Raw genomic sequence first — 12,633 nt, 5'->3', positions numbered from 1 at the left:
GTTAAATGAATACATTTAGTCAGAATACTACTTATTTTTCAGGGTATTACTGCAAGCTTGAGAATCTCTTGATGAATTTTGCAATGAGCTTGAATAATTGATTATTTTCTCCTAAGTCCCAAGTTGTCCACATCTCGTAACTCAGCAGGCATTTCCCAAAAGTGTGTTGTATCTTTATCATTACTATTTGTCCTTAAAATGCAGTAAGAATAGAAATAAATAACTTGGCTTTTTCTCTTTATAAACCAGCTCATTAAAAACTTATTTTGCTGTAAATATTGCTAAAAATATTATCATTTCCTTATGTGAATGCTCATAAATGAACAAAAATTCTATGTATTTATTTATTAGTCTTGAGGGTTTTGTTGCCATGCTTAGAGCAGTATATCTGTGGAATGGGAGAAAGAAAACACAATTCCAGTCTCTGGTGGTTTTTATCACTGAAGGAAACCAGAATAGGTTTGTATATTTAGAATAATTTATATCTAATTCACCTTGCCTTTAAGTAAAGAGATGAACTAAGTGACATTTTAAAGTGATTTTAACTTTTTCTTGTTATGATTTCAAAGCATTGTGGATAATTGACTTTGGAAATTATTTCAACAGGCTTACAGTTCAGTCCCATTTTCAGTGTCAGCTGTGAGGTCAAACTAGATGGCTCAGGGTCTTGAAACCTCCAAGGTTTATCTGGAGACAGCAGAACCTTTCTGGCCAACCTTTTCTGAAATACTAGAGTGATATATTAAAATAAAAGGAGGCACTCTGAATTGTCAGTTATTTATTGTGTGGAGTGTTAAAATTTATAGCTATAAAAATTTAGTGTAAATACATGGATTTTTCATGGAGAAAGATATTTAATGTGAAGAAAAAATGCTTCTTACTACTCATCAGGGCTCTTCAAGTAGCACATTGGCAGTAGTATCCATGAGGCTCAGCAGATTCACAGCAGGAGTAAGATGTTCAGGCACTTCCCAGTGTGATTGGAGTTGTGTGTGGATCCAAATGTGTGCATCCTTGTTCTGCAGCTATGTCACTTCAAACAAAGTCAAAGACAAATGGAGTGACCCCTGTGATGAAGGGACGCAGGGAGCTGAGGAGAAGAAGAACCTGTTCCTTCCTCCAGGTTCCTTACTTGCCCTGACTATCTTCCATAGGAAGTACATCTTTTTGTCTGCAGTGGTTCTGCAGGACCAGTGACATGCACTGCAGTGCTGCATTTATTCTTGCTTCTTTTCACATACAGTGGCACGAGGAGTTGCCCCAAGGTGCCAGAGATCAACCATGTGCATGTGGATTAAACAGTGTAAATTCAGCTCCTCATGACACGAGCAGGAAGGATCTCCTGGTGTCTCAGCTTTTCTGCTCTGTATATGTCATGCAGAGCAGAAGGGCAATGAAAAATAAATAGATGTGGTGGGTAAAAGACCTGCTGCTGTGGACAAGGACTGGAGGAAAAGAGAGCAAGTTCCCTCCCTACCTGTCTCTGTCAAATTCTAGCTTGTTGAGAAAATCCCTGCTCAGTGCTCAAAGTGCTACACCTGCCTTTCTGCTCTTGCCATGACCTCAGTCTATACTGGTTAAACCTGAGGAGTAGCTTTATTTTACAGCTTTCTTTTACAGTTTCGTATTACAGGTTGTAGGGCACAGACATGCTTTTTATTTTATTTTTTTTAGCTGTTAATCATTAGTTATGCTGTGCTTTGCTCCTGGCATTGCTGGACCTTGCACTAGTAATTGATTACACTGGTGCAGTGATTTACTACAGTGGTACATGATGAAAGTCAAAATGAGGAAGACTAACAGTCATAAGTGAAGATGACATGTTGATAAAATCCATACCATACAACTCTTACAGCTTCAGGCTCCCTGTACATTCTGGAGATATCTTCATGCTGAGTTTGGGGATGGTGACTGCTCATAATGGGCTCTGAATGGTTCCATCAACACAGATGCCTTTTTTCTCTTAGATTTTAGAGCTGTCTCAGGATCAGTTTTTTTGCTGGTGCCTAGTTAGTTATGTACCTAAAAAAGCTGTCTATCTTTTGTGCTTCCCTGTGTGCTCTGGGCTTTGTGACAGAAGTGTGTATTTGATGATAGCACTTCCTTGCTGGGGTAACTTGCAGGTCAAAAGAACTGCAGTCACTAAGGTGATCCGAGGTCAGGTTTGAGGGAAATAGGGAGCCACCACTCCTCATAGGCTCTGCTGGGATCGAGTCTAAGGCTATCAGTGGTGACAGACCTTACATTAGTGTTTTTTTGGCATTCTGTAGCTGGAAAAAGAGGGTTTGATGGCTGTTAGAATATCAGTGCTGTAGACACTGACCAGTTTCTTAAGGTACAGCAAGAATATCTGAGAGCTTTCTCACTAGGTTGAGGAAACCTGTGACCTGCTAATTTAAGAAATATTCTGCCTTAATCTTAGGGTATGTTTGTTACTTTAGGTATTTGGGTGAAGTTAAGTATTTTTGGATTTTTAATGAAAAACATTTCCTTCAGTTTTACATTGTTCTTTGTTATTTTGTGGTCCTGGTCACTGGAAAAGAAAACTAGGTAAAACATACCAGACTATGACAGCTCTTGGTACTCTAATTGCTGTATGTTCCTTCTGTTTTTTTCTTGGTAGGTTTATATGCCTTTTATTGATGATTCAGGCTATCTAGATTGACTTCTGGTCTATTTCAATGCAATCTTATGTGGCATAGAGACTTGAGAAGGAGAAACCTCTTTAAATTTGCCTGTCTTAATCTGTTTACATGCAGGAACTTGTGCCGTGAGGCAGGCAGGTGGGCGATGTAATGTTCCATTACAGCTCTAAATTAGAGCCCTGCTGTCTCTAAGGGCAAAAAATATTTATTTCCTGGTGTAATTTTAGCAGCAGACCTAAAATCTTGTGTTTTAACCTTGTGTGGCAAAAAAATTACATATTTTTCATTAATGTATCTGAAATCAGCAAGTGATTTCAGCAAGTGATTTCAACAAGTGATTTCAGCAAGTGGAGCTATTTATTTAAATTTATTTTTAAATGTAACTTACTAAACAATAGGCATGTTAATTTGAAGACAAAATAAAACTCCCAAAACAGCATGCTGTTTCTGCCTTTGTGAATCAGTAAATTTTAATTATAAGCACTTGTTTGGTAAGCTGTTTTATTGAAATTCAGATGTAAAGAATATGGCTGTACTGGAAAGCAATTTAAAGAATAAGTCCTTAATGCGTGCAATAATGAATATGATTCTAATGTATTTTAAATGTATTTTTGGAGGTATATGAATATTTACTATTTTATCTCTATTTTCAGGGAAATTCAAATGGCATTGCTACTGTGGACATTTCAGCAGGTTTTGTGGGACTAGACAGCTACGTGGAGATACCAGCTATCTTCCTCACAGCATTTGCAACATATGCAGGACCTTTCCTTTGGGCCATCCATCTGCTCTGCTACTTGAGTTCTGAAGTCAGCAGGTAATAATTTTTGAACTAAAGTAATGCTCCTCTATGCACTGTGGTTATAAACACCATCCATAAAATATATATATTTTCAAATAAATTCTTGTTCACATTATCTTTTTTCCTGAAAGTTACTTTTGTATAAAAAACATGCATGTTACTTTTTCCAGAATAAGTTCACCTAACTCTTCCAGTTCCATTTTATCTGCAGAAGTTTTTCTTTGGGAATATATGTGCATGTTTTACTAATTTTGTTTCTTAATGACTTCTCAGTTTGTTGTGCTAAATTACTTAAAATTTTGTGATTTTTTTTTTAATGACAGCATGTTCTGCCTAGAAACATTTTTCTTCAAACTTCTTGAGTCCTGAGAATGGTTTTTTAAAGTATTAGAATAGAATTCAGACTTAACTAACATGGTATTCTTTGAAAGTCCTTCTTTGGCATAGTGACATGCAAAGTTTTATAAATAAAACACACTAATATTATTGTATGTTACTGGTTATTGCAGTATTTTGTAGCTAAAATATTTGTACTTTTCTGGGTATCTTGTGTAGTGGATGAGTTAAAGTAAAATGAATTATTGCATTAGAATTTTAAGAAGACAGTTGTAAAATGCTAATGTAATTTAGCAGTGTGCATATAAAATCCAATTGGACTCTCTAAAATTGCTTTTATCTCATCATTGAGGGTATTTAAACTGAGTGATACAATATGTTAAAATAGGGGAGTTGTGAATTCCATATCATATTATATCAATTCACAAATGCCAAAACTTCATGAATTTTCACAGGATTGACATTTGACAGTGACTAAATTCTTACCATCTAAGAGTCTTTTCTCTGTTATCTACTCTTTTTGCCTTACCTGTCAACATCTGTCGATCTCTGACTCCCTTTTATCTACACAGTGTCATCTGGTCTCACCCTGTTTTTTTTTTTTTTCTGGCTTCTCTCTTCTCCTTTTGCTTCTCTGTTTTGGTCTATGCCTACACTGTGTACTCGTGTTGGCTCATTAGAGGTGTAAGGGGGTGAGATCACCAGCTGACCAAGTGAGGTTTTTTCAGCCAGGAGGGGTCGACCTGTTCTAGCAGACTAAATTTGTGCACAGTCCCTGTGTCCATTTTTCTGGATTAACATGCTCCTTAACAGGTATTCAGAGTGATTAACTTTTGTTCACTGATTTGCCTGTCTGCTACATGGCTCTCTAAAGATGTCTAGCAGTCTCGACTTGGTTGCTGTGGGTTTTATTCAGACCAGTGCTGGGCCATTGGATTGATCTACTCATGCACTCCTTTCTGTGAATTGAGACTCGCTGTAGAACCTTACCTCTTAGTCTGACCCAGCTACTCTGAAGTTGTCTTTTGTCTTTAGTCTTAAATTGATAAGGTCTAAGTACTGGTGTTTGAGTATAATACTTCTGAAAGCCAGTCTTTTCTCTGTTCATTCTAGAATTTTTTTTTTTTTTTTGCTTCAGCAGGAGTATATGTAGAGTACACTAATTATTGATGTCTTGATTTGTGTAACCTCAGAAAGCCCTTTCTTGAATTTTCTTTACTACCTGCTGACTTAACACTAAACTGAGTTTTAACTCTTTTTCTAATGTTCCCTGGTTTAGTTTTAGTTACGACTTTGCTCAACCAATTCATTTTCCCAGTATCCGAACTCTTAAAGTATTCTACATTATTTCACTCTATTTTACAAAAGATAAGAAGTACATATAAGAAGTGTTGCCACTTGTCTTCTGGTAAATATGTTACTCATGAATCTAGGTATTGCCTGAATTCTGTCAATGTCCTGTTTTCCCCAATTCCTTTATACCTCTGCTGTGATTTATTTAGAATAGGCCTGTGCCATTTTAGCAGTTCACGTCCATGTTTCTGCCATGTTGGATTATTTTTTTTTTTTGTGGTCCAACTCTTAATTCTTCCTCATTATACTGCAGGTGCTGTGGAATTGCCACTTTTTTTTGAGCTTGGAGGATTCCAAGCAGAGTAGAGAGCACTGCCTTTGTGGCATTGTCTGGGGAAAGAGGAGAAAAAACAATTAGCTCCTGTAATTTAAAGAACTGCAGTGTTACTGTTGTTTAAAACCTAGACTGCAGACTGTGATGAACACTAACATACAATGAAGAGGAAATGATAACATACCGCATGTTTTTGAAAAGCTCTTCTAACAAAATAATGAAAAACGTTGGTGACAAAATCTTTGACTATTTGTACTTGTTTGATATTGCTTCAAATAATGTGTCTCTGCAGTAGTGTTGCTTGTTGTTCTGATGTTTTCCTGGTTGAATTTTTGCAGATTAAATCTCAGCTAGTAGTGTTGCCAGGTACAGAGCTGGCTTAACCTGCTCTTAAGTGGGTAGCTACGGCCTGTAACACCCACATCACTTACGTAAGTAGATTCCATCAAGCAGCTTGTGTCTGTAGTCGATCTAAGGTTCATTTCAATCAACTGGTAAGGCTGTTTCCTCAATGAAACAGTCCATAAACATGGACTGGAATCTCTAGCTGCTGGGACTTGTTTAAATTGGTATGTTAATCTGCTCAGAACTTGGTCTATATGCTTTTTATTTTTTATTCTTGTGCTTTGCCATTGCTGTCCAAATGATTCTTACTACTTACTTGTTACTCCTTGGAAGCAAAGCTGAAACTGAGAAGGCAGGAGGTCAGCTACTTCATGTATTTTCTTAAGTGTATGGGAGGCTGAACTTTTTTTTTTAAAGTGTTAGATGCTTTAGGATGTTCTTTATAAAAGCTTCTTATTAACTGCTTTATAGCAATGTGCCTTGGTCAGTGAAATTCACACCCCTGGTTTTTGATAGTGGTTCTGAGAGCAAGATTAAGATGTGCCCAGATCCACTCAGGAGTGTCATTCTTAGCAAATACCCTTTAATTCTGCAGCATATTTAACAACTGTTGCATCTGAGGAGATGGGCCTGGATAGGAAAGCCTGTTTCCAAGGCTGTCTTTGTTAATTTCAGCCACTGTAGCAGAGTCCATGTAATTTACAGCTGCATCAGTTCGGTTGGCTTACCAGAGCTTCTTGCTGAAATTCCTCATAGCTGCTTTGCACTGGACATCACAGCCTAAATGCAAGTAGGCATACATACCCTTCCCTCTTTTGGCACTTTGCATTTATGAAGCCACAGAGTACTTGAGTCTGGAGTCCAACCCTCCTGCACAAAGGAGGGTCAGCCAGACCAAGCAGAGATACTCCAGGGTCTTCTTGAACAACCTCTTCCAGCATATGGCAGCACTTGGAGTTAAACACTCGTTCACTGGTGTTTAAGGACAATTTGTTGTATATCATTCATCCTTTCACTGAGCGCCAGTGAGACGAGTCTGAGTACATCTTCTGCCCATGAGACATTTATGAACATTGGTGAGAACCCTGCCAAACTTTCTGTGCTCAAGGTTAAACAGTCCTGGCTTTCTCAGCCTCTCATTTTGTCAACTGCTCCAGTCCCTGAGACATCTTTGTGAGTTTCAGTGCATTTGCTTCAGTAGACCCATGTCTGTCTCGTACTTGGGACCCCAAAAATGGATCTAGAACACCTAGATGTGATCTCACAACTCCTCAATAGAGAGGGAAGATCACCTCCTTCAACTTGCTGGCTCCACTTTTTGCACTTCAGCCCTGGGTTGGTTCATGGGAACATTGCTTGCTCACGCTCAACTTGTCCAGCAAGAGTGATGTATGTTCTTCTCTTCCTAGCTGCTTTCCAGATGGTCAGCCCAAGCCTGCTCTGCTGTGTGGTGCACAATTTGGTGTCTCCCTTTGTTAAACATGTGGAGTTTCTTGTCAGTCCATTTCTCCGGCCTGTTGAGATGCCCCTAAGTTGTAGCAGACCCATCTGCAAGCCCAGATCCTGCACAGACTGTTCCTCTCAGTTGTGTATTGTGTGCAGACTTGCTGAGGGGGCATTGCCCATCACATAGTTCATTAGTGAAGACATTATGCAGTACTGGCCCCTGTGTGACATCCTGTGGTTGATCACTGGTGACTGGCCTTCAGGTGGAATTTCTGCAGCATCTCAATAGTTTATCATTTCACCTGAATGTCCTCTTTTCCTACCCTGGACTGCATCAGTTTGCTTGTGGAGATGTGATGAGAGACATCAAGTGCTTACTTGTGAGATGAAAGTACATTAGATACATGTAGCCCATATATATTTTGCTGGTATGATAAGGTGGGATAGAAGATAAGGAGGTTTTCAGATGGTACATTTGCTGTGGAAATGTAGTTGGAAGTCCTTAAATAATTTGCTTTCATCTGAATAAACTTGTGAAACTATAAGATATTCTCCTCATATGGAAAGGTAAATGTGCTTCTAAAATAATTAAGTGGTATGTGATAGACACTAACATGGATATTACTGTCACTTTTAATCGTTCAGGCTCTCCTGAGAAACTTGGCAGCATAAATGTGAAGGGATTTTCACAGACAGAAATAGAAAGAACTCTTCAGTTTCAGTCTCCATGGAAACTGTGCAATAACTCTTGAAACTATTTTTGAGATGGGGAGTACTGATTAAACTGATGTCTGAACTTAACCAAGTGTTCTGTGTGTGACTTGCATAAATTCCTGCAAGTACCTGGTTCATATAAAAGGTAGTTTTTACAGTGACCACTCTGTTCCTCTGATCTGAATTAGAATTTGGGGTTTTGGGTCCTTAAAACTGGAAATGGGTCATGTTGTTGGATAATTTGACCTATATTATATGACCTCACTGTGCAGTATACTCCAGATGGATTCAGTTTTTGAGCTCCTACCCAAACAAAATTGTCATGTGGGTGATGTTCACAGTGTTGTGTAATTACCACTCTTCAGTTAGGCATCATGATAGTTTTCAGATTACCAGCACATTGAAATTAGTTGGTTTAGTTAGTTAGGTGTCAGAATGGATGTTTCCTAGCACTAGAAGCCTGCATGCCTATTAGTTTTTTGTTCCTCAGATATCAAAAGCTGTAACAGTGCTTTCACATTAGCAAATGGTTTTAAGATAAAAAAAATGGTTGTATGCCCAACAGGAGGGTGTTTGTTAGTTGCATAACGTTAATGTTATGCCTTGACTTTTTATATGTAGAGCTCTGGCACAGCAAACTTAAATTTTGCTCTGAATTCTTTTATGATGCTGATCTAAACAGAATTAGGAGGGTGTGCTAGCAAAAGGGATTTCAGCAGTTCAAGTCAGCTTTTGCTATCTTCAGCCTAATGTGTTTGATTGAGTTCTCTGTCTTGGTTTGAAAAGACAGGTATCTGCTAAGGAAGGCAGGAGCCTCTCTTGAAATGGAAAATGTAAACCCCCTCCCTCTGAATTATTATTATTTTGAAATTAAGGAGCTCTCAGGCAAGATACGGGAGTAGGAATAACAATTCTTTATTAGGGAAAATAAAAATGCAGTAATACAAAACAACACTGACAGAGTCAGAATAGAACCCGACACCCTGTGGGTCAGCAGTCCCATTGGAATGATGGCTGCAGTGCTCCTGCAGTGACAAATGTCATCTTGTTGGAGCAGTGATCCTCTAGAAGGGTGCAGTTTTCCTCTGAAGGTCCAGTGGTGATGTAGATGGGCCTGGTCTTCCTTTGAGAATCTAGTGGAGAAGGAAACCGTTCCTCTGGGAATCCAGTGGGAAAAGGCTGCCTGTGGTGTTCCAAAGCTCAGATTATATCCAGGTAGGAATGCTTGGCTCCTCCCACAGGGCAGAGCATTTCACAGAGGGATGATGTAATTTTATCAGTCATGCTGTAGCACTCAATGGCCCATTAACAGAGGTATCTGCTGAAGGGTGGATGGGTCATGGAAGAGATAAAGAAAACTGCCCCACCTGGTTTTAACAGGTACACAATTAACAGAAGAAACTGCCCCCTCTAACAGATGGCAATAGAATACACACCTCCATTTTCAATCTAAGACATTGCCATTCACTACCCATGTTCATGCATTAAAAACATTTCCTTCTGATGTAAGGTGGACATGCAGTGAGTACTTCAATATACCTTACTTTTGAGTCCTAGGTACAAAGTGTCTCCGTAAAGGCAAAGGACAATCAAAACATTTTCCACCAAACCCTTCAATATTTTAGACAAGTAGTTCTTAATTCTTCTGTTTAAATCCATTTTGTCTTACTTAGGTTAGCAAAACCTAAAAAAAGAAAAAGGTGCAAGCTGAAAAAATGGGGACATCTAAGAGTATATGCTGCTTCATTCTCTAAATAAATAAATACAGAGGTTATCTACTTCTTTGTTGATATGCATGGAAATCTGGAAGTGATTGGCTAAAACTGGATTGGGGTTTTATTGGCACAAGCTGGAAGAGTACTCTGCTCACTTATGTTTTTCCTGAGATGCTGTCATTGTAGAGATGGCTGAAGATTTCTCTTGGACTTTTTTACTGCTCTGTGATGGGTACCTTTTCATTCATTCCTTTTTTCATGTTGTCAAGACACAGACTTTTCCTCTGTGGCTTCCTCCAGGCAGCCATGACTCTCAGTATTGAAAAGTATATTCTAATTGGCAAGTGATCCAGCAAAGTAGGGTTGCTTCTGTTATCAACAAATAACAAGTTACTTCAAATCCATTTGCAAAATAAATACCATCTTTTTGCTCCATGAATCAGTTTTAGGAGCTGAAGGACCTTCTATGTAAATATTAAGGAAAATTGTGTACACAGAATTTATGAATACACAGATTTGGGGTAGGTTAGGTTATTTTTGCTTTCTATAGATAAAATCTAATATAATCTAAATATCAGTTCTCAAATCTATTCAGATTAGAATAGATTTAGATTTAGAACTTAAAATAATAGATTTAGAACTTAAAAAATTATGATTCAATTTTTGGTAGAGTTAGCGTATCCAACAGGAGGTTTGCTTTCCAGTAATGACTGATGACTAATTGAGAACTTGTCCTCCAGTGTGCTAGCTACTGCCCAAATCATTGAGACTTATTTACTTGGTTTTTAAATGGTTGTACTGATGCTCTTTGTTGCAGTTGCTATGAGATTTGTTCTCATCAACAGAACTGCAGTCTTAGGTAGAGACACTTTGAGTGTTACTTTGAGTAACATCAGCTATACTGTTTAATTGAAATAGTCTACCACTTTTTCTTTGTGGGTAATACTAAATTGAAAGGGTTCTGAAATGCTTTTTATTTCTGCCCAAGCTCTGATTTGAGCTTGTCATGGTTACATTGTCTTCTTCCTCTTGTTCTTCTGGTTTTCTTGAGACTTTTGCTCAAGAGCATGTAACTGAGTTGACACTTCTCATTGCATCTTTAGACCTACAACTACTTATAGTGCACGTATGTAGTACCACTTTGCTGTAAAAAAGAGTGCAGTATTTGTTCTTTATTTTTGTTTGGAACCTCCATGTTGTGAGACAGTATTTTTCTACCATCCTGTATGAATAGGTTTTCCAAAGTTGCTTGCACAAAAGAGTTAATTAAATCTTGATACATGCAAAGCTTATTGAATATATTAAGACAATCAGTATTAACCATGTTGGACATGAGTAACCATGGGGAAGTTCTGTGTTCCAGTGGTAAGCATGCAGAGTATCCTCAGAGAATAATGACAGTCTAGTCAGAAACTGTTAGCAGGATTCTAAAAAGACTTGAAAAGCTGAAAAGATAATAATGAAAGGTTGGTTAAGTTTTATATCTGTAAATAAACTTAGGGCAGTCCTTCCTATTGTAATTGAACTATGCTTACTGGAACTTAACAGAGGAAAACTAACTTTCGTCAAAGTTGCAGGATAATAGGTGGTCATACAGTATATTATTTTCAAAAACACATAATTCTATAATAATCAGAATTTTAGTAAGCTTGTGTGAAAGGGATTAGGATTTTCTACACTGCCATGTAAGAAAATTTTGATTAGTCAACTCTGCTGATAGTAGATGAAGAACTGTGAAACTTGATGCTGCTATAAAATGTAGTTTTCCCATGTGCCTTCCTGCTGTCTCTGACTCACTGTCCTTCATTGCATCTTGCTTGCTGTCTCTACTCTCATTCCTTTGTATCCCTTTCTTAGCTTGTTTGGTATCTTCCCTATCCCTCTCTTGTTGTCTGCTTGCCACCACCACATCACCCCACCCCAAACTTCCCTTCTCTCTTGGACACACTTTGCACTTGTTTTTCATACCTTTTCTCACTTGCATGTGCATCACATCTCTCCCTCTCACACTTGCATCAAGATAAGGCTGCTACATGCAGACTGAGGAGAGGGACCAAGATGGAAAGCATAGAATTACAAGAGTAAATATTTATGCATATGAGGTGTCCCAGTCAAACTGAGGCACCTGGACGTGGTTTAATACCTCGGTTCATTCTCCTATCTCCCCGTGTCGGTCTCTCTCTTTGTCTGGTGCTACATCTGTCTTCTCTCTGCCCCTCTCCCTCTTGCTTTCCTACCCTGTCAGACACTTACCCTTCTTGTGCACGTGGCCTGTCTCTCATGGCTGTGCTTTCATCACCCCTTGTATTTGGGTTTCCCTCCTCTTTTACATGCAGACTTTTGCCACTTGCCACATGTGCTTGGTTCCTGCCTCATGTGCATGTGCTTTCTGTCCTGGCTATGCTTTCCTCTCTCATGGGCTTCCCCACTCTCATGCTCTCCTCTTCAGTGCCCTCCTGTCACTCTCATGGTTCTGGCCCTGCAAGCATGCTTCTTCCTCACGCACTTCCTCACTCACACATCATGGCTCACTGACTCCCCATCATGGCTTTTCCCCTTCTCTAATACTCACTTTTTCCATCTCCCAGTCGTGCTTATTCCTTCTCACATACTTGTTCTTACTGCTCTGTGTGCTCTTTACATCTTCTCTCACACACTTCTTCCCTTCTCTCACATACCTTTTTCCCTCTCTCTTGCCTGTTTTCCTCACCTTTATGCTCTTCCCCAGCTTGGCACGCTTCTCTCCTCTTTTGAGTGGTCCCATCTTGCGGCTCCCCCCTTGCATGCTTCCCCGCTCACGCATGCAACTCTCATTGCTCATGCACTGTATCCCTCTTGAAAGCATGAAAATGTTCTCCCTCTCTCATTTGAATGTGCTTTGTTTTTCTCTTGCTTTCTTGTGCATATTTGGTCTCTTGTGTCTTTCTCATGTGCATCCTTATGTCTCTTGTTTTTCCTTTTTGTGTCTTCCTTTCCCTTTTGTAGCTTTTTCTCTTTATTGCA

The 12,633-nt window shown here is 38.9% G+C and overlaps 1 protein-coding gene across 2 annotated transcripts in view; it reads left to right on the top strand.

Annotated features, from left to right (window-relative positions):
- Positions 1-12,633, top strand: part of PIGG (phosphatidylinositol glycan anchor biosynthesis class G (EMM blood group)) — a 79,480-nt gene that overhangs the window by 44,532 nt on the left and 22,315 nt on the right. For both annotated transcript variants that reach the window (XM_021533887.3, XM_021533888.3), the window contains exon 12: positions 3,299-3,462. In XM_021533887.3, the coding sequence (XP_021389562.2) occupies positions 3,299-3,462 (164 nt within the window). The remainder of the gene's footprint in view (positions 1-3,298; positions 3,463-12,633) is intronic.

This window comes from Lonchura striata, chromosome Z (genome assembly GCF_046129695.1).
Source record: "Lonchura striata isolate bLonStr1 chromosome Z, bLonStr1.mat, whole genome shotgun sequence".
Taxonomy (NCBI): Eukaryota; Metazoa; Chordata; class Aves; order Passeriformes; family Estrildidae; genus Lonchura; species Lonchura striata.
The sequence above is the reverse complement of the archived record's forward strand: the minus strand, read 5'-3'. Positions and strand labels throughout refer to the sequence as shown.